General features: G+C 40.7%; 1 protein-coding gene across 1 annotated transcript in view; it reads right to left on the bottom strand.

The window, feature by feature from the left end:
• Positions 1 to 22,562, bottom strand: part of LOC146525920 (RNA polymerase II elongation factor ELL-like) — a 39,904-nt gene extending 17,342 nt beyond the window's left edge. Inside the window, exons 1-2 of the mRNA XM_085157068.1 lie at positions 22,382 to 22,562; positions 21,786 to 21,833 (exon numbers count right to left, since the gene is read on the bottom strand). Coding sequence (XP_085013194.1) covers positions 21,786 to 21,833; positions 22,382 to 22,519 — 186 coding nt within the window. The 5' untranslated portion in view covers positions 22,520 to 22,562. The remainder of the gene's footprint in view (positions 1 to 21,785; positions 21,834 to 22,381) is intronic.
• Between the last annotated feature and the right edge of the window lie 1,106 nt (positions 22,563 to 23,668).

The raw sequence follows: 23,668 nt of genomic DNA, 5'->3' as shown, positions 1-23,668 counted from the left end.
TAGAATTTCATTTATTCACTGTAGAGCTTACATTAAACTCAAACATTCAGTGACTGAAATTGGAAACATGACAGTACGCAAAATCCCTTTGGGGTTGGGTCAGGAAGAGCACCTGATGTTAAATTAATTAAAATAACAATATTTGTTGCTACCTGCTGTGGTGACCCCTTATGCAAATAAAGGAGCGGCTCAAAGTAAGGCAGGGCAAGTTTATTTATATAGCACAATTCAACAGCGAGGTGATTCAAAGTGCTTAGTTTCTACATTATGTTACACACAATGATAAGTCATTAAAACAATTAAAATTCAAACCGGAAGTAACAGCTCTCGCTGCTTTGAGCACCCCATATTAAATTGGCAAAAATGGTGCAAAATCAACATGGTGGACTTCCTGTTGGATCTGGAACGCAAGTCGTTTTTTTTACTGAACTTTACTGAATTTTATTGAAATTTTGTAGGTGGTGCTATGGTTCTATTTACAGATTTATTTCCTCAAGCATGTGTAGCTCTTCAAAAATGCAATTCATTTTTATAAACAACAAACAGAGCAATTTCATTAGCACCTTCATACCGTTTGTTCCCCCCTAAAAATCACACTCATGTGTGCACAGTAGTGTCTGATCCATACCGCACACAGGTTGGAAAACGCATACTGAAACCAGGCGACATGTCAAAGTCTGTTAGAGAAGAAATCTGCCAACGCAGTGTGATGATTATCTCTGGGGTAAAATGTGGGAGATGATTAAAAACAAAAAAAACAAAAACACTACAGTTGCTTGAGAACAAATGCTTGGACTATGACAAATGAGCTGTGGTGAAATACTGCATTAAAATGACAAGGTTTACACACCTTTTAGAAATAACACAAACATCACTGGCTTCATTTTTTTGTTTTGTTTTTGTAGCATTTCAACACAGTCTCACATGTACAATGAATCACACACACACACACACACACACACACACACACACACACACACACACACACACACACAGTTTCTCTCAGAGACTTTAGACACTTTGTACTGCTCTGTAACTTTAAATAAATCTCCTTGGGTAAGCAGTGTTTTTAAGAGTCCGCTCCACTGAGGCGTCCATGAGATCTCCTGGCAGACTCAGTGGAGCGCAGCAGAGCCAAGGCTGCAACCTCCAGGGCAGACCAATGCATGTGAGTGTACACACACACACACACACACACACACACACACACACACACACACACACACACACACACATAATAACAGATTTGGAAAAGGGAGCATGAGAAAAAAAGTTAGGATCAACGTTGATTTGACCACAGAAAAAGATGTAATTGTAGGTCTGTGAGCAATATCCTGAAATATTTACTTTAATTTATGGGAAATTTGTAGAAGCGTTTGTTTTTTTGTTTTTTTTTGAGGGGGCATATGAGTGAGTAAAGGCCACTTCATCAGCTACAGGAAATACAGTGACTGAGTTGAGTCTCAGAGTTCAGAAGACATCCACATTGTCATCGCAATCTCCTAACAGTGGCCAGGGGGCATCAGCAGTTTCATATCGGCCCATTCTTCATGCTGCTGGCAGCTGTGGCGTCCTTTTGGGTTGGGAAGCAGCTTAAAGTGCAGATATCACGGGGGATTTCCTCTGCTTTCTCCTTTTCTGTCCCCTCACTACATGACTCTGGTTTCATTCAGAACACAATGTGCAGTCCCTGCTCAGACTTTTTCCAGCTCCAAGTGTGGACGTGACACAGATGCTCGGGCTTGGGCATTAGCACTGAACTGTACAAACACATACCACAGAATGTAGTTTCTAAGTTACTTAAGCTGAATATAGTGTAAATAAAGAATCAGACTCTAAAATAGAACTTATGATTGGTATGCATGCCCTGTTAGGAATTACTTTGTTTTCATTAGGTATATATTTACATTTAAATGGCAGCAATTACACAACTTAAGGAGCCAAAAATGATTATGCTGGTTTAAAATCCCTCAGTTTTCCACTAAACTCACATTCTCACATCTCTGCCTTTATTCACACTTTTGCACTTTGCACATGTTCAAATGCTCATTAATGCAAATATCCAAGCAGCTAATCACATGGCAGCATCTCAATGCATTTAAGCTCAAAGTTCAAAATATTAAGAACCATTTATTTATCCCAATTAATGGATGATCAAATTGTTTGTTTTGAACATCACCGAAGTGTCAGACTGCCACACTTTGTAAAAGCAGTAACTTATTTTTGGCAATTCTGACATTTTTAAACCAGTTTCTTGCTTCCCCCCCCCCCCACCACTATTTGATATTAACCCTTTAAAGCCAGTCGGAGCGGGCACGCTCCGTTTTGCACAACTATTTTTAAATCCCGGTAGCACTGCAACGTAAGCTAGCGCAATAATTTTTTTTTTGCATATGAAACCGGAGGAGTTGTACTTACATCTTATGCCATCAGCTTGTCCTAGGTCACGGTTTCCTTCCACATATAGTTTCGCAAAAACTGCATAAAAAACACTTCCAGCAACAAAAACATAATATTCCAGAAACACGCTTTGCCGATCCGATCAGCTGTTTGTAACACTTTCTACGTCCATCAGCGCGAACCATCGCATGTCCGCCATGACCTGCCCGAAACCGGAAGTGACATAATTTGCGGAAATGTACTTTTTTTTTTTTCGTCTGTTTTTTACCATCAGGGCTTTATGAGCCTATACTGGTGTTATGTTTGACTTTATGACTTTCTGTGTCGTTTCTGGGATGCTTAGGACTCATATTGCACTGCTGGAAATAGTTTATTTTGATGCAGGTTTTTTTTGCAAATTTGCATTATAATATTTATTTTTGTTTTTCCTGCAGTATATAAAAATTGGTGTATTTCAAAAATAAAACTACGAAGACACTTAAAATAAATTTCCTGTGGTGGGAAACTATTTTGTGCCACTTTTTTGTATTTACAGTTTTGAGGGATAAGCCTCTTAAATAGAAATATATGTTAAAAAAAACAAAAACGATTAAATTTTTTTGTAGTTTATTGCACTTTTTTGCAATTTATGTAATTACTATGCATTTAATGCAGACATATTATTAAAATTTGGGCTATAATGGTTGTATTGATGTATATGCATACTTGAAATAAAAATATAATATAAGCTCTGGCGGACTTGCTTCTGTGGTAGGTCTTAAAGGGTTAACTGCTCATGTGTTTAATTTAAAGCTTCGATTAGCTCAACAAAAGATCAACTCCTTTATGTTTCACCTGGGTGGAAAATAGTTTCTATTGCTTGCCCCCTCTATATACAGAGATACAAATGTTGAGTGCATTTTGGATAAATTAGCAAGTATAATATGGTCTCGTGTGAAGAGCTGAAGGTGAGGAATTGATGATGATATATTGTTTATATATCAGTTTTTAAAAATCAAAAGTCTCTACATATCTAGAATAAAGACATCATATGCTATGTTTTACGTGTGTGCCACTTTAAAGAAACAACAAGAGCCTCATAGGCTATTAAACTGAACAAAACTAATACTGTTATAGGGAATTCTGATCTACTCTCATTCAGCTGTGTGGCCCATTACCTCTGTGTATTTGCCTTTAAGTCACTTCAGATGTTTTGCAAGTGTGCAACAAAGAACAGACGTTGGGTCTCTTTTCTTATCAGCCTGCTGCACATGTCTCTACTTGCAGGCTTTCATCACAGGAATTTATACAACCTATATTTAGCTTAACTCGGATGGGACAGAGCAGTTTACATGTAGCTACACAGGTGGATCTCAGTTCCTGAAGTTGTGTTTTTAATTCAGCCTTTGCTGAACTGTGTAATATTTTTCTGAGATAGTCCTGTAAGACCAAAAGCCCCCCACCATAAGACATTTCTGTTAATGATTCATAAGGCGATGACAATTTTCTTCAAAGCAAAAAAACAAAACGAAACAGAACAGCAATAAAGTTTAAAGTCTTGCAAGTTAAACAACCACATTAGGCACACAAATATAAAGGCTGATTTACATACAGATGTCACTGCAATCACTAAAGCTTAGTGCATCTGTCAGTCCAAATCATTTTACACCTACAGCTTATTTCACGCAACAACCACTTAAGCTGCAAAACCAGAGAAGCAGCCATTAAATAAGAGCTCATGTTTCATCTGAAAAAGCAGAGAAACAGTCTGAGACAAGCAAGGGAAAAAAATCTATTAGTTGATCAAACAGAAAAGCACTCATAAACTGTTTTGAGAAATATAATTATTATATTTACATCTAAAAGTAAAATCACAATTACAAAAAAGTAACTGAACAAACAAACTGTGCTGCCCAGTAAGACTTGAAGTAAGACTCAGAGCACACTAGATTATTATAGTGTATTATAGTGTGTTGGGGACCCTGACCTGTCTCATCATGATCCACTCATGATCCACTTATGTATATTGTTTATTTCTTCTTTTGTCGCACATATATTGTGTGTTTTACATTGCTATGCTTGAGAGACACCGTCGACCAGAACCAAAATCCTACTATGTGTTTGCACATATATTTGACCAATAAATGCGATTCTGATTCTCTGCATCACCTCCTGCAACTCTAGTTCGAGACTTCTGGATAACATCTGGATGTGGATAGCATCTATTCTATCTATTACACACGATAGCTAAACATTAGTCAAACAAATACAAACATTAATAATTCTGATACTGTAAATCTGATATCTGTACTTTTTTGTCACTCTTAACATGAAAAAGTAAAATTGTATTATTGGTATTAAAGTCTTAAATTAAACCTTCAGAGGTACTCTGTTAGCGTGCTAACAAGCTTAACTAAACTTAAGAACACAGAAAATACTATGCTAAATATTAGCACACGTAACAGGGAATTTATACTTGTGTTAAATGTATGACTTTGGTAATTCGTAACCAAAAACACCCCAGAAACACTACAACATAACTTATGCCGTAACCTGATGTGCACCTCCCTGGAAGTGTAACTACACATAGAGTTAACGCAGCTCAGAGCTGTTTTGATTGGCCTGTTCAGTACTGTCTAATACTCCTGTGCAGCTACTTGTTCACTGCAGGTTTTGGATTTAATCAGTGACAAAATAATCATCATAGCTTCAATATAATAACTCACTGCTGTCAGCAAATTTCTAGAGGGAGATGCAAAAACTTTCAGAATGGATGTGAGATAATGTACGAAGGAGTCGAAAACCCAGAGGGACAAATGATTGCCTGAATATTCTTTGAAAATTCAAAATGCTAACCACAACAAAGAGACGCATTCAAAGATGGAAAAAGTCCCCACGTTTTAATTGTATGTGGGTGGCACCACATATGAAACATCGGGACACTGCCAGAAGATAATTAACATATAAAACACCACGTAAAAGCATCAAAGCTGGTAATAGCGTTGGCCATTCATGAAAGTTAGGTTGAAGCCTCTATAACGATTCAGCGCATAAGTCTAAGTCAGTCATAAGCCCGTACCTTACTGAGCTGCTAGTGTTGATTGAAGAAGACAAGGAAGAAGTCAATAAGGAAAAAAGAAACCAACATCCCACAAAGAGGAAAGGGTTTAAAGTCTGCCTCCAATGGGCCACTGACTGGGAAAAAAATGGATCTCCCTGTTGGAGCTCAGTCGGGGGGAGTTCTTTTTTTCTCCCTGTCTTTTCTCATGTGGTGCATTTTCCATTGTTGTTCAGTTCCGGGTCGCTGCTCGTGCAGCTGACCGGCCAGCTACCCAGCCTGACCTGTCTCCCCAATGTGATGTTTGTGTATTGTATGTACGGTTGGCAAGGTCAGTCTCTTAATTGCCCCTTCGGGATAAATAAAGTCTTCTGAATCTGAATTTGAGCTTTTACTTGGGAAATAAATAAATGCATTTATTTTTGCTTATATGTTGTGTTATTATGAGACACGTTTACATCTCTAAACATTGGCCCCACCCACGAGCTCCAGCTTAACAGCAAACCATTATGTCATAGATCCTACAGTTGTAGAGTCAAAGCCCCCAACTCAAGGAAACCTCTGATCAACTGTCCTTCAGACAGGGCATTACACAGCAGATATCTGTCAGCTTAGAGACCAATGTAACCTTGGATTCACCAAGAAAAAAAGGCGCAAACATCGTTCTGCTAATTGTGTTAGTTCATAATACATTTTGTTTGTTCGTAATTTAATCTCCTGACTCTTAAAAGCCCATATATGCAAATGACATAATGAAATAATGAAGTATTTAAAGTCATAAAGTTAAAGTACCACTCTGTGAATACATAGCCCTCACTGCAGGAGGGGAGACCAGATCACCTCCTCGCTAATTAGCACACAAAACCCCTGAACGACCAATTTAAGCTACTTTCTTGACCTGTGGAGAACATTCTCCAACCCACTGCGATCTGCATATTCAACCTGAAACTCAACCACTCACCTTCAGATACATCACAACATCCTGATCAGTGCCTCAACTAACTGGTACACAAGTTACTTCTGAAAATCTGATCATCTGATAACCTGATGCAAATTAATTGCTTGTTTCTAACAAAAATACAAAAACATCTTTTACCAGCGTAGTTACCGGCTACTCCCAAGTGATGCTCAGCTTGTCTCTCTTTCCGGTTTGGTTGACTCCTTCATATCCATCATTAAGTTTTACTGTACTGATGTTTGTGTTTGACTGAAGCTTGAATTAGAGTTCTGCAGGAAATCAAAGTCGTATCTTATGAGATAACCAGAAACCGCGCCTCGCAGGAAGACCCCTCCTCACCCCACACTGCAACTTTCCATGCCATTCAAGCTGTATCGACCTGACGCGTAGTTACATTTCTCGAGAGGTGCGTGGAAGGTTTTGGTGTAGGATTGACTTAGAATATTATTTAATAGTGCTGCACAACTGGTTGTGAACAGTTTTGACTCCAGTTTCTCTACAACAGTGGTGTCCAAACCCAGGCCTCGTGGCCGGTGTCCTGCAAGTTTTAGATGTGCCCCTGATCCATCACAGCTGATTTAAATGGCTAAATTACCTCCTCAACATGTCTTGAATTTCTCCAGAGGCTTGGTAATGAACTAATCATTTTGATTCAGGTGTGTTGACCCAGGGTGAGATCTAAAACCTGCAGGACACCGGCCCTTGAGGCCTGGAGTTGGCCAAGCCTGCTCTACAAAATAATCTAACATTCCTGAGTCTTGCTCCATCCATCCACCTTCTTCCACTTATTCAATTCAGAGTCAGGCTGGAGCCCATTCAAGTTGTCACAGGACGGAAGGCGGACTGTTCCCTACAGGTTGCCACTCTATCTCAGGCCCAACACATAGAGACATCCATTCACACTCACATTCACATTCACACCAGTTTAGAATCACCTAATATGCATGTCTATGGACTTTGGGAGGAAGTTGGAGCACCTGGAGAGAACATGCAAACAGCGCACAGAAAGCCCCAAAGTGGATTCAAGCCCAGGGCCCTCAATTTGTAGTTTTGCTATTTCAATATATTTTATCAACAGAAAACATTTTCTGTCCTATTGCATAATAAAAACTCAAAGTAAACACAGAAACATGGTGCTCATGTGAGTTAGACGGTGATGCTTGATTTGAATATGACTTCCAGTGTAATCTGACTTTCACGTGAAGCCTGATAAGCATTCATGGGTGATATGTGACAGCGGGAAGGTGACTAAGCACCACACTTCACAGGACAGAAGAAATTATACTGGTGGTATTTTTTAAAAAAACTAAAAATCTGCACATTAACTTTTCTTTTTTTTAGCAGCATATGTTTTTGTCAGCTTACAGCTGAGTTCACACATCAAACTTTGCAAAAGTAAGGCACTTCTAGGTGAAAATTAGAAGTCTGTAATTGCCAAGAGCATCCACTTTTTATACAAGGCTGCCGCTTCTTCAGTCAGGAGTTCATTACAGGATGTTTTCACAGTAACTTTCAATAATTTATGGACTGTTGTGCTGCGTGCCGTCACAAGACTACAGCTGTCACAGATGCCCCGTCACGCAGTGCAACGTAGGAGCAGTAGCTGGCCGCTCCACAGGCAGACATCTAGATCCCCATCGTCCAAACTACAACAATCACTCTTGTTCCCAGCCACTGGGGCCCATGCCAAAGCCAAGCTCTTGAGAGACAAACACTGCAAATCAAACCCAGAGAGGCGCTCGAACAAAAGGACTGGGCACTTTAAGAGTTCAACTGACCATGAATAATGAAATATTTATTGTCTTCCTTTGAAGTGAAATATTCAAAGAATCTGTGGGGTTGCTTCTGATCTTTGTGCTTTTTAAATGAGGCAAAAAGAAAACCAGATTAACCAAACAGGGCGCAAGTAATCAGGACGGTTAGGTATTCTACAAATATTAACAAGGGTCTCCTCTTAAGAAATTGTTGTAATAAAAATTGCTTTGAAAGAGACTTCTGACCTCAGTAATGCTCGGTGACCCCAGAGGCCACAAGGCAAAGAGGCAAAGCAAGCAGAGCCTGAATCTGACAAATGTTTCTGTTTTCCCAAATCGAGGGATAACAGAACTCATCATTCTTTTTTATTGTAAGTCAGACAGTTGGGCAGCCTTGTTCCAGTTTCTGCCTTTTCACTAATTCCCCCACCATCAAATATTATGCCTCTCCTAAATCGGGTCTGTGGTACAAAGTCCAAATGTCAGTCTGTGTCTTAGGTTGTCATAGGTTTCACCATTCGTTTCCTTTGAGCTTTTCCGTTTCATCCGTGTTCTTCAATTGTTAACGATTCGAAATGTGATCAGGTTAAAATGGTCATAAAAGGTGCTATTTTCCCAACTAAAATGTGCAAGCTCATAGGAAAGAGACATCAGTCAATCAAACAAATCTAAATCTGCCTAATTAAATAAAGACACCTGTGTGATCACACCAGCCCATCAAATAAGAAACCCAACGCTGCCACGCAGTGATAAATGAGCACCGAGTTTAACTGCAGTGTTCACTTTAATGTAATTTTCCAGATCTCAGTTTCTGCACCAAGAGTAGGTCACTCCCTTTATTGCTCACACAAATCCATTCCCTCAGGCCTCCAACAGTTTTAATCATGATCTTTCCATATTTATCATGTTACATATTAGGCTGAATAAATGAGCAGACATTTAAACTTTCACCCCCTTGGACTGTGTAAGGGAACGCAGCAGCAGTTTAAGGCTTGGGAAATCTATACTTGGATTTCTCTCGTTTTCTTGAATGTTGAGCTGAATGCCACATCTGTGCAAACAAACGAAAAAAAAAAATAGAAGTACATATTTTATGTTTACACAAAATTTTGCATTTGTACACCTACATACAAGCTGCAACTTGTTGCTGAAGAGTATTGTGCTACTCACTATCCCATTATAATCTATAATGCAACTTCATGTACAGATGGTCAAATCCTGGCAAGAATTAAATTTGTTTAATGAGTTTTAGGACAAAATACTGTCAGATAATGAGACAGCAGTTGTATTTTCAGGTTCATGTGACGGGAAACAAACAAGGAGAATGAAGAGAGACATCTTGCACGTAGCACACAGCAGGAAATAATCCACTTCAAAAGCATTCAAGCTACATGCTTCGTGTGGTTTAGGCCACAGGCAGTATAAAAGATGTATGTGGCCACCGTGATGGCACTCACTGGTTTTGTACTACAGATTTTCAAGTCTCCGTTATTTGAAACGAAGCGTGGAGTGCAAACACCAACATCGGCAGGCTTGGTTAAAAAACCGCATTCGCAAACTGCAGCACAATCCAGTGAGCACAACAGTCCAACAGCTAGGTGTAACATACAGATAGATATCTGCTAATTACTGCGGAAAACAAGACTGAAAATAACGCCTCCACTACAATTGAATTCACCAAAACTGAAGCGCAAAGCTTTTGCCTGGTCTCTACTATAAAACAAGTCATTAGTCAGAAAAATCCATTAAACCCCCCTATAGAGTAATCTATAGAGGCTAAAGCTGTTCCTTAAACTTGGATGTAAACATGCCTTTTAACGCTGTACAGTCGGGCTTTTTCAGTCTGTGGGGTTCGACTCACTTTTTCAATTCAATTCAATTTTATTTATATAGCGCCAAATCACAACAAAAGTCGCCTCAAGGCGCTTCATAGATACAGAGAAAAACCCAACAATCATATGACCCCCTATGAGCAAGCACTTTGGCGACAGTGGGAAGGAAAAACTCCCTTTTAACAGGAAGAAACCTCCGGCAGAACCAGGCTCAGGGAGGGGCGGCCATCTGCTGCGACCGGTTGGGGTGAGAGAGGGAAGACAGGATAAAAGACATGCTGTGGAAGAGAGACAGAGGTTAATAACAGATATGATTCAATGCAGAGAAGTCTATTAATACATAGTGAGTGAGAAAGGTGACTGGAAAGGAAAAACTCAATGCATCATGGGAATCCCCGGCAGCCTACGTCTATTGCAGCATAACTAAGGGAGGATTCAGGGTCACCTGGTCCAGCCCTAACTATATGCTTTAGCAAAAAGGAAAGTTTTAAGCCTAATCTTGAAAGTAGAGATAGTGTCTGTCTCCCGAATCCAAACTGGAAGCTGGTTCCACAGAAGAGGGGCCTGAAAACTGAAGGCTCTCCCTCCCATTCTACTTTTAAACACTCTAGGAACAACAAGTAGGCCTGCAGAGCGAGAGCGAAGTGCTCTAATAGGGTGATATGGTACTACAAGGTCATTAAGATAAGATGGGGCCTGATTATTTAAGACCTTGTATGTGAGGAGCAGGATTTTGAATTCAATTCTGGATTTAACAGGAAGCCAATGAAGGGAAGCCAAAACAGGAGAAATATGCTCTCTCTTTCTAGTCCCTGTCAGTACTCTTGCTGCAGCATTTTGGATTAGCTGAAGGCTTTTCGGCGAATTTTTAGGACATCCTGATAATAATGAATTACAGTAGTCCAGCCTGGAAGTAATAAATGCATGAACTAGTTTTTCAGCGTCACTCTGAGACAGGATATTTCTAATTTTAGAGATGTTGCGCAAATGGAAGAACGCAGTCTTACATATTTGTTTAATATGTGCGTTGAAGGACATATCCTGGTCAAAAATGACTCCAAGGTTCCTCACAGTGTTACTGGAGGCCAAGGTAATGCCATCCAGAGTAAGAATCTGGTTAGATACCATATTTCTAAGCTTTTCAGCGCCGAGTACAATAACCTCAGTTTTATCTGAATTAAGAAGCAGAAAGTTAGCGGCCATCCAGGTCTTTATGTCTTTAAGACATTCCTGCAGTTTAACTAATTGGTGTGTGTTATCTGGCTTCATGGACAGATAGAGCTGGGTGTCATCTGCATAGCAGTGAAAATGTATGCTATGTCTTCTAATGATGCTGCCTAAGGGAAGCATGTATAATGTAAACAGAATTGGTCCTAGCACTGAACCCTGTGGAACTCCATAATTAACCTCAGTGTGTGAAGAGGACTCTCCATTTACATGCACAAATTGGAGTCTATTAGATAGATATGATACAAACCACTGCAGTGCAGTACCTGTAATACCTACAGCATGTTCTAATCGCTCTAATAGGATATTATGGTCAACAGTATCGAATGCTGCACTAAGGTCTAGCAGGACAAGCACAGAGATGAGTCCACTGTCAGAGGCCATAAGAAGATCATTTGTAACCTTCACTAAAGCTGTTTCTGTGCTGTGATGAACTCTGAAACCTGACTGAAACTCTTCAAATAAACCATTCCTCTGCAGATGATCTGTTAGCTGTTTGACAACTACTCTTTCAAGGATTTTTGATATGAAAGGAAGGTTGGAGATTGGCCTATAATTAGCTAAGACTGCTGGGTCTAGAGATGGCTTTTTTAGTAAAGGTTTAACTACAGCCAGCTTGATGGCCTGTGGTACATAGCCGATTATTAGAGATAGGTTGATCATATTTAAGATCGAAGAATTAATTAATGGCAGGACTTCTTTGAGCAGTTTTGTAGGAATGGGGTCTAAAAGACACGTTGATGGTTTGGAGGAAGTAATTATTGAAGTTAACTCAGAACACGCACTTTTGAAGCCAGACCTGCCACATAGCAGCAAGCTGACATAGCAGGTGAACTACGGTGGTGTTGTGACGCAGTTCTGATTTATTTTAAATTAAATGTTGTCAACCCAACCCTACATACTCCAAGAGCCCTTTACCTCAGAAAGTATTCATAATAGGATGGCTGCAGTCACCCGTGCTATCCTTACACGTGTTTCACTGGACATTAAAGGGTGGGAGGGAACTGGCAGGTTAAGGTCTATTTATTCATCTAATCAGACTTTTGCATTGTTGCATACAGATGATGAGTAATGTCTAGAAAAGTTCACGGCTTCAGTGCATGTGTAACTATAGTCTAAGCACATCATAATGACTGGGTTAGGTGCGACTGACAGACTGTTTCACCAATGACGGGCACGTGAGCAGGATTTATGGCTCTGTGCGCTGTCTGGCTCGGTCCAGTTTACAGATTCAGACTTGCTTGATCACTAAAGCATCCATGCAATCTTTTTTTTGTTTAATTCTTAAAAAAAAAAACCCTAACAATAACTCTTACCCACCATAGTTAGGTATACAACGAGCTACACCCTAATTTTCTTCAAAATGAGTTATCCTTCGAGGTTGATCCCACCTAACGCAGTAAATACACTGTACTTCAGCTGAAGGCAAACAATAGTTTATGAGTAACTACCCCTGCCTCCACAATGCCAGCTTTTTATTTTTCCCCACACCGTCTGTTTCTGAGTTTTAGACCACAGCTGAGAGATAACGCTGCCATAAATTGCATGACTTGGAAGCTCAGAAGTGTGTGGGCAGATCTTTGAAAAGTGGCTGTCTTTACATACTGCTCCGAGAGCAGTATGAGTGCAAATGTACATCCTCACAAGTCCACATTTGCAAGATTTCAAACCTCAAAAACAAGCTGATGCACCAGGGACACTGACAATGTTTGCAGACATTGGACAGCTTCTTTCCAGCATATCTAAACATTGAATCTTAGTTTGTAAAGTTTGCACAATCTTGCAAAACCTCCATTTTAATTAGACAGAGTTTCAAAACTGAACAACTTTCATCCCAGACAAAGCCACTCACTTGCACACACAAGATTTTTAATTTCTACCTGAAAAATAGTCCCCATGCAACCCGCAGCTGTTCCTGAAGGAAAAGAATCAGCTGCTGGGTTTTTGACACAGTAAAAGTTGAGTCTGTCAGCCTCTGTGGTGACTGTATCTTAATGAGCCACAGTTCACTCTCTACTGTCATAAATGTCTCCACACGTTGAAGGTGCAGGACGGGAAAGGCTCATTTTCCTGGCTTTATCAAACTATAAAGTCGATTGAACAAAAACTGTGAGAGACTGCTGTCGGTGCACAGGGCTTATGTTTCCTGCTAGCTTTTGGTTGAATGTGGGGTCTGGGTGTAGATCTCATGCAGGCTATTGTTTCCACATCCTCTGCAGCCTGAGTAATGGCCTTCTGAAAACAGGCCGTCTTTTGTCCTGGCCTCCCCGGCTCCAGAGTGAGATGCCATGGCACTGCTTCCCTTTCTGGTTGATAGGAGGAGGAGAAGGTGGAGGAGGGAGTGAAACCTGTCGCCACCACCACTGTCTGTTATCAGCAGGAGGCAAGTCACTCTGAACTGGTTGCTAATGCAAACTGTGCATGTGTGTGTCTGTGCTAATCCAGCATGAGCAAAGAGGCTCAGCTCCAGCTCGTCTCACCGGGGAGTAATCAGCATTACTGCCACTCATAAGAGTGAAGGGGGAGAAAGGCCAAAGTGTAGCTATCAGCCAAACATCTCCACCACTGGTTTAAAGACAGACACACACACACACATGCTCAGACAGCCAGCCAACCACCACCCTCATCCTCACCACACTTCAGTAAACACTACTTCTCATCATCTCATCGCAAACAAAAGGGCCGAATCGTTCCCAGGGCCACAAGTTGACACATGCCATTTAAGACAAGTCCCCTCCACAATGGAGGACAGAGATACAAAACACAATGTGTGTCTGTGTTTCAGGCTGCTTGGAGGAGAGGGGGCAGGGGGTGGCAGAGCCAAAGAGGAGAAACATACAAAGAGAGAAACCAGTGATTTTGAGTGTTTTTAATGCAGGCGTGCGTTTATGATCCCACAGTCAATCAGTCAATGCTTGGAGCTATACTGTGTCTTCTCTCTTGCTGAGTTCCACATGCCGACACTGCGTGATTAATGTGGCTGCCATGAGTGGGAGATAGTGCATGTAATCAAGCCCCAGCCTGTAATCACCCTCCATTCCTTTTCATTTGCAGTTTCACAGAGGGGCAGAGCTGCTGCCAGACCTGCAAGCTCCAGCACTGGGGCGGAAGAGGCCGATATGAAGGAAAAGGAGGAAGTGGTGCTGCGCCACAAGAATCCCTCGAGGTTTCTCCCCCCTCTAATGCCAAGAACGATACATCTCTGGCAGGTGCCCGAGGGCCAGACTGCCAACTTCAACAAATTGTGGGTCACTGTTCCTGACAAAATGTCACTCCTTCCACCCTCCAAACTAAGCAGGATCCTCCCCTGAAGGGTATGTTACCCAACGTACCATGATGCACGTGTGCAGGGGCGGGGGGAGACAAGTGGCCCTTTACACCTCATTAACTTGTGTGTGAAGTTTTCACATAAGGGAATTAGACAGGAAACGGGATAAGCGAACCAAAATGTGCTCTGTATCTCCGAGCTGCTTGATTGGACAGAGGACGCTTTTCCAGAGCTAATGAATCTCAGAGGAACGCATGCATTTTTTATTAAAATAAAACAAAACAAAAAAACCTCACCAACACATAAATAATCTGGTCAGCACATAAGAATATTCACAAGAAAGAGCACTGATTCCCCCCCATCAGAAGACAGCATTTTCTAAACATGCTGAAGGAGGTGTGCAGTCATTTTTCTTGAGAGGCCTGGTATTTTGTTGTTGTGGGTGTTTAGATTTTATATGCATTTTGTATATCTTGTATTTTATGTTGTATTTGTTGCATTTAAAAAAAATATGCTTTAAGTTGGCATGGGTGCTAGCTTGGACAGACGATGTACTACAAAGCAAGCTCAAGGCAGCCAGACTTCATTCATCTCAGCTCACTTAACTAAACTTAAAAGCTCAGTCAGATAACTGGTATCACAACGGTGGTAATCGACTTTCTCTGTTAACTCAGACTTTCTGCTTCAGGCTCTGGACATGCTCACATTAAAAGGTGCGCCTGGCACATTATTTGATTCCCCACCCAAGACGACAGCTACACATCGACCTTTGGATTTAAAAATTAATATAGTCAGTCAGGTTACTCAGGGTGATCATCCTAATAAATTAGATATCCAAACCACTTTAATATGTCGTCAGATCAAAGGGAAATTTTATTGCTTAAATAGGTATCATTGGTGATAAATAGCCATAAACGTAACTGATCAATTTTCTAATCTAAGCTCTGTTAGCTTAGATTAGAAAACTCAAACTTCATGTCAGATTAGAAACTGCTTTAAAATAAGATATACACCAAAAATCTACTTTCAGTTGCTTTAGTCGCCAGCAGGTTGCCTCAGTGTGTTTTCCTGAATAAATTGTTAGTTCTAAGCTCCCAGATGGAATTTGGTTCTGGAATTGGATCTGGAACAACCCAAGATGGTGCCAATGAACGTAAACTGTAGTAAAACTGCAAAATTTTTCATCTTTACTGCAACTATTATGGATTTGTGACGTGCTAAATAAGCTATCCACAGAGCACTGACCGGGCTCTGTCGATGCATGTGCTGCAGCTGTGTTTTTAAGCACAAAAAACAAGTATTGTGCTTTACTGCTGGTGATACCTGAATATCCTGCAAACTTCCCAACCTGCCTGCAAACAGTCACCAACTACTTGCTCAACATTAGTAAAACTTGAAAAAGTGGAATGGTTCTTCGATTCTGGTTTGTGTTGGGAAACTGCAGAATCCTGCTCGTGACCAAAAAAAATGACAAGGAGATTCTCAGTACAGCACTTTGTAGCCAATTTCACCTACCAACTCAGAAAAAACTCCAGCAACCGCTCACCGAATGGTTGAGGAATACTCACGTTTCAATAGAAACCTGTAGTTGCTAGAGGTCATTACCGATTAGTCTACAGACACGTGTGACTGAGGCTTGCAGCTTAAAAGCTTCATGCTATGAACATTTTTCCTTCCCCAGAGAATTTATACAGAACTTTAAACACACTGTAAATAAAAGAATTATGAAAAGTTCAGATTAGGGCTGGACGATATTATACCGCTCATGGCAATACCGGTACAATGTTAGCCAACGATACGAAAATAAAATATCACAATAGAATATGGGTAAAACGCGCATGCGCAGTGCCTTTGTTTTCATGCGCACATGACCGAAAAGCATGGCAGCAATGGAGAATGAGAAGAGGCAAAGCGGATGGTTGAGTGAAACGGATGAACCAGAATTGGTTTGTAAAAATGGTGCAACTTCAGTGATGTGGAACTGGTTTGGTGTTTGTCCGTCAGATACCCAGCAAAGCACATTTTTTTGTAGAACATGCAAGCGGGCCGTCCTTATTACCGTATTTGTCGGACTAAGGTGCTTGTAAATCTGGGAGTAATCTGTGTCCAAAACTCTGTCCACTTCAGGTCCCAAAGTCAAACGAACACTGCAGCATCACTGAGAGTTAAAAACTGTCTAAATTCTTTCATCTTTAATAAAATGATCAGCATTGCTGCTTTACCAGGTGTAACGATTAAGTTTAACATCCAGGCATCCATGAAAACAGAATTTATTACATTTAACGGAGTTAGAAGTTAGCAGGAAGTTAGCGGAAGTCAGCTCGCTAGTTTCGCTAGTTACCTAAACATGATATAGCATGTTCTGACTGAGAGATTTCTGAAATAATTCAAACGTACAGCTCTGCTATCACTTCCAACATCAATGAAGACTGAAAAACTAAACAGCAGTGACATTTGTAGGGTTACTGAAGTTGGACTAGGTGGTATATAATGATGTTAGCATCACATAAACAGTGAAGCTGCAGGATGAATGCTAACTTTTTCCCACTCGATAAAAGTTAATGTGAAGGTTCCTGATGGTTAGGGACAAATGCAATAGCATGGCAGGATGCTATAAACGGACAAAACTTCAGTCAGAAGAACAACTGAGAGAATCCATCCACAATATGAGGTTAGTCATTAATATACTGCAACAACATGGGAATAGAGCAGCTGTGATAGAATACAGCATTAATGAATCAATGGTACAGAAGTGGAGGAAGCAAGAAGAATGAGTTGAATAAAGTTTGATTTATCTGACTGCTTTGTTTCGCTTAATGTGCCTTGTAATCCTGTGCACCTTATGGTCCGAAAAATACGTATTTGACTTTTTTTATTTGGCACATTGCAGTTTATTGTTGCAAGGCACCTCTTTTTAACTTTAGTGGATATTATACATGGTTATGCTCAGGATTTCTACTGGAAATGTCTTTTGGTTAAAGTTTCAGCAAGGAATTTGCATTTGCACTGTTAAATTTTTATATAGCTTGGTAACATAAAAAACAGCTGCTTGTTTAAGTGAAAATAAATAGATGGTTTTTTTGCGCTAGTAAAGTTGTGGAGTTGTATTTTGTATTTCATCTTGCATCAATTATATTGTCAGTTATATCGTTATCGCAAATTTTCAAATCTATATCGTGATAAATATTTTTGGCCGTATCGCCGTGCTCTAGTTTCGATGTTAGATTTTAGACCAAAACTCTGCTCCAGACCACGTTGTGTGTTCAACACAAGTTAACACTGAGATTGACCCACGTAAAAAGAAAGACACCTTCGTAAATTTAAGCTCGCTAACACATTAATTTTATTTCGTAGTACAACCCCTCTAATCTCCCTTGTAAAATACCCCTCAACCACGTTTCCTGTTTAAATAAAGGCATATCAATAAATATGATGCTTGTTTCTACTGTAGGGGAGAAAAAATATAATCAGTGCCTTTTAAAAATATACTTTCTCAACGCTGGCACATACTAATTAAGCAAAAAACAAACAAACAAAAAAAAAACATAATATATGCAACACATACAATACAGTACAGTATTGTATAATGTGTAAATTTATATGCATAATTTATAAGATGCCTGACAGATTTTCCCATGCTTAGTTGCAGTGGTTTGCAACTTTATCATATCTCAAGATGACTTTTTTGGGGAGAACACATACTTTTAAGTGCCTTTGTGGCAACTGTTTAGATAATCCACATACAGTACACAGTAATGATGTGACAGAAGTACCATCAATGTTTTTTTATATTTTGGTCATGGTTAAATAACTAAATGGTTAACATGAAAGCTGTTTGCTGTGTTACTCTCCACTCCATTAGATCCACAGCAGGGAAGTTTTTATCACGCTGGGCACAAACAAACCCTCGGGGCAGGCCACAACACATCTGGACCGACTGTAACACATTAGTCTGAAAAACCTGATTCATTTTGGGTGATCCAGGCAGGGTGACAACACATCGCCTGCATTCCCCCGCTCATTGTTATTCAAATCAGAGGAGACGGCACACAATCAGAGGGGACTCTCGGGAACTCAGCATAGGCAGGCTAAACACACGCACAGACACACACTTGTGGGAAAATAAGTGCCAAAATCCTCTCCTTTCATTCACTCCGGCAAAAGAAACAAACAAACACACGCAGATGGACCTTAAGGGATCGACGCTGGTCCTGCCAGGCTAACGACTGCAGCACACCGGGCACAGGGGGGCAGGACAGGAAAGAGGAGGTCAGATATGAATAAATCATGTCTGTAGACCACACAAGGGATAAACAATCACACCAACCCAAATCAAAAACATCCTGCCAACACCCAGGCCAGAGCAAGCAGAAAAAATTATATCACACATATTAACGCGTGCATACATCTGCCATTCACTGCATCACTAAAACACGCTTTAACAGAAGGTGTGATCTCTCTGCTCAATTACTGGCACACACAGAAAAAGTAGGACTCCCAACTTGTAATGGGACGGGAAAATTAGCAGGTCAGAGTTCATGTCATTAACCTAGCTATTACTTCAGCAAAAGTGTGCCACTGACACACACGCGTATATCCCCACATTTATCAACGTCTGAGCCAGGCAGACAGGGAGAGCTAATGCAAACTGAAGTCATGATGCCTCACGCTGTAATCAAGAGCGTTACAGCTCCTGTAATTACCTCTAAACATTCATTTCGCTTATAAATCTGTGCCATATATTTGGGAGGAGTGCCAGATTCTCTCCGATCCCTGAGCTGTCACAGTGACAGAGGCGCAGATGAACTGTCAGGGGGAAAAAAATAATGTCTCACTCAGATCTCCCGATATGACAGAGTATTCAACACATTCCTTACATTAAAAGGAGCTCAGTTTAACTTTCAGAAAATCACTGTTAATGACAGTCATGGCTGTTAAGTCAACTATAGTCAGCATTTTGTTGCACATCATGTCTGAGTTTATGTCAACAGCAATGAGACACACATAAGTCTCTCCTAAACTGCTTTGTTGTAACTAATGCAGCAACCAGAGACCAGTGCATACCCAAGCATTAGTATAATCAGAGCAAAGCTGATTTGAACAAAACAAAGCTACCAGTGCTGGATGCAGGATAATTAGCAAAGTTATGGATATTTGCGATTTGGATTGTTTTATGAGTAACACTTGTATAACACTTGAATTTGCTTGTCTAAGCACTTTGTAAAGTATGTTCTTAAGCTGCTATAAATGTATATTAAAAATAATAACAGTACAATAACAACAATAGTAATATTAATGACAATAGCAAAGACTACAAGTAGTAGTATTACTAATAGTAATCACCAGTGTGTAAAAGTCTTGAGCCACCCCTCAATTCTGTATATTTTGCTTCTAAGGAGCCAGACTTTCTCACAATTTTTGCTCTTGAGCAATAGTTCTCCAGCCTTTCTTTGTGAAACTGTCTGATTTTTCACTCATTTTAAGTCCAGTCCTTGTATCTTTTCAGAAGAATATTTTTCATTGTATTATTTTTGGTTTGGTAATCCACTTAACACTGCCCTGTGAATCACGTAACTTATGCACTTAATGGATGAAAAGTGTCTGCACACAACAGACAACTTAGCAAAGAACCAATCCTAAACTTTATCTTTAGGCAGCGTTAATAGCCATTGTTAAGAGTTAGTAGAAACCTTGGCATCTCTCGTCATGATGTGCAGTGTGTCCTTGAAAAATCTGAGGTAACTGCACAAGTAGCGAGAAAAGACTGCGTTGTAGAATAAAGGTGGTCATACCAAATACTGACTCTAAAACTCTGTATTTTGCGTTTGTATTTCCATGTACGTTTCCACATGTTTAAATAGATGAAAGCACCTATTTCCAATTTTCCTCACAAAATAAACAGAAATTAGGGGCGGCTTAAGCCTTTTGCACAGTACTCTATCGCTACCAACACGCCACCTTGTTGAGCAAAACTTCCATATAAAGTCAGTTGCCATTTCCCTCGTGCACGGAGCACAGGACAAACCCAAATTAATGAAACTCACTTTTCACGCACAACAGCTTCTCTATTAAAAAATAATAATAATAAAAATAAATAAAACAGGGAATCCAACTATCATCTTCGGTTGTATTTTAACTGCAGGCATTTCTCAGCACGCCATCAGCTTTGGATTTGCAGCATTCGTTTTCTAAATTACTGCCATACGTACTCGTATCATTGCCTTGTCTAATGGGAGTTGCAGTCAATACAGAGCACAACACAAACAACAACAGGAACCGACTGACCGCTTCTTTACCTACAGCTCAGCGCAAAGAGGTACCGACATGACGATCAATCCTCTGTGACAGCTCGAGTCAGGTCAGAAGCAGGTTAGAAAAATCCTGGACTAGTTACAAAAACTACAGGCACCACACCTTACTGTCAGAAAAATAAAAGATTGTTTTCACTACTCTTAAACTAACTTAAAAAAACCCCACACATACACAAATTAGAAGCAGCAAACGTTCCACCACTATTCACATTTACAGGTTTTACAGGTTACCCATACCCTGCCTCCCCCCACTCCCTCATAAAGCTCAGGACCACTCAGCTCATCTTGTCATGACAGGAAAGGGGGGGGGTCAACTCTTTCCAACCAGCCTGTGCAATTAGCATTGCCTGAAAAGAAACTATTCCCCAAGGACACAGCTGCTCCCGACTTGAGTCAAAACACGCATACTTCAGGCTGCTTACTGCAGATTATGGCTGAATTTCACGAGCCAAAGAAAGCTGCTAATGCACTGCTGTCCTGATGTTTCTGCGCAGCGACACACATGCAGCATTAACTTGCATTTTTACAAAGTAGAAACAAGGTGCACAGGGCTAATTTGTATCTATTAATGCTCCTCATTTGACTCATAATAACTCCTTTCCCCACTGTTGACTCTGGCTCTGTCAGTGTAGTGCGCACTTCTCCCTCCCCTCCTTCTTCCCCCAGCGCTGACCCAACAAAGCCTCTCCACAGCCTGACCCAGTAACCTGCATGCCTCCTATCTGCTGGAGGAGACCAGCTATAAGCTCCCATCTGAGCGCTCCGAGGGTGGCAGCATGGTGGAGAGTGTGAGTCAGAAGGAGACAACAGCTTTGCAGCAGAATTTAAGGAGCAATTTGCTCCTGTTTTAAGAAATGTTGCTGTTTTATTCATTTAAAGAACAACAATGCAGGCTTTTTGAATTTAGTTAACAAATAAATGGGGTTGAAATCCCAGAAGCATAAAAATACAGTTATGTGCACATGTGAAAACAAACAAATAAATATGATCACACTTACCCCTTGGCTCCCTTTGAAACATATTGATGGCTCACTTGATAAAGACCCCTAATGAGAAATAAGAAAATGAGGCTATTGTAGTTGCATATAGGCGTCTTCGGAGAATTATGCAATCTGAATTAGTGCAGTAAATATAATTTATCTTACATTTAAACAGATTAAAGCACAAGTTACACAATCAATAAAGCCTGTGTGCTGTTAATGATCTCCACTGGAGCCAATTATGACACAAACTAGGCTACTTGTCAATTAGATAACTATGCAGAGTGCTGCCTCTCTGCTTTACTTTGAAGCAGCACCAGGAAGGCTTCCCAGCAAACAGCTGAGGGGCTCGTCTTTCCTGACAATCACTGGGTTTAGTTCTGGTATGTTACCCAGCCACGAAGCCAACTGATTCAGTTAGAAGTAACTGTACTGGCCGGAGCCACAACCTCAACACACACTAAATTAAAAGCGCGAGCTAAATAAACGAAGAAAAACAATTTAAGAATAATTAGGTAGTGGAATTTTTTTTAGAAAGAAGATAAAAGAGAAACTTTGACGCATGAATTCACACCCAAACACACAAAAAGAAAACAAACAAACCACAAAGGTACCTTGAGGTTCTGGTACGCCTCCAGCGCTCTGATAGCCGTGTCCGTGAGCTTGACATGGTACAGCGTCCTGTTGGGGCTGTTTTTGTTGTTTTTTCCACAGGAGAGCCCGTACTGGTGCTCCTGCCTGAGAGAAGCCATCGCTGGCTTTTCTCGCTGCTGTGCAATTAAAGCTGCTTTCCTCTCTCGGCTCAGCGCTCTCCCCGCCGCGTCACGCCGAGGGCGGGGCCTCGCTCGGTGACAATAGCGCCGTGAACTGATGGCTCCGAGCGGTGGCGATACACAGGCTGAATGTGCAAAACTAAACGCTTAATAATTAAATAAAAGCTATGGGAAAATGATAATTACCCATTTTACATATGAAGGAAAAAAAGTGCATGCATGTAAGCAGTGTTGTCAGACTTTTTTGTTGTTTTATTCTGCTTCGTAAAACTATCAATGCCATTTTTAAAGCGTTCTGAGATAAGACGTATTTAAGACAGATAGATTAAATAAAATAGCAACAAAAATAACAAGACAAAGTAACTCAATTATCTGAAATGTAACAAAAGAAGTGAAATAAAAATAAATAACAGAGCTGGAGAGCTTCTTTTGGCTGCTTTCTTTAGGGCTCACCGCAGGAGATCATCTGCCTCCATCTCACCCTATCCCCAGCATCCTCATCTCTCACTTCAACCCTCTGGATGGCCTCAAAATTCATTGTCCAATATATCCACCAACACTCCTCTGCAAATGCTGTCTAACTTTGTCTCCAACGGTTCAGCCTGAGCTGTACCTCTAATGTACTCATTTCTAATCTTGTCCATCCTGGTCACCCCCAGTGAAAACTCTCTAACATCTTCAATCGAGTCACCTCCAGCTCGGTCTCCTGTCTTTTTGTCAGTGTTTCCAATCCACACATAGCTGTCTCACTACCATCTTTCAATTCTTCCCTTTCAGTTTTTCTGCTATCTTCTGTCACAAATAACTCCTGACACTTGTTTCCACCCACTCCACCCTTCCTCTTCTTGCCTGCTTCTTGCTCTCTCCTTCACCCCTTGTGCACTGTCTTGCTTTGAAATGTGGACCTCAGGTTCACTACCTCAGCTCCTTGCATCTTCACTGTTACACCTGTCGTCCTCTCATTCACATGCATTCTGGCATCTGCTGACTTCCATTCCTCTTCTCTCCAGAGCTTACCTCCACCTGTCCTCGATCCCTCCCTCCCACTATGGATCATAGCATTGTCTATGAACGTCATAATCCATGGATATTCCTACCTAACCTCATCCATACTGCTCATCACCACAG

The sequence above is a fragment of the Neolamprologus multifasciatus genome, chromosome 1 (genome assembly GCF_963576455.1).
Source record: "Neolamprologus multifasciatus chromosome 1, fNeoMul1.2, whole genome shotgun sequence".
NCBI classification, from domain to species: domain Eukaryota; kingdom Metazoa; phylum Chordata; class Actinopteri; order Cichliformes; family Cichlidae; genus Neolamprologus; species Neolamprologus multifasciatus.
Note: the sequence above shows the minus strand (reverse complement) of the source record. Positions and strands in the feature narration are given on the sequence as shown.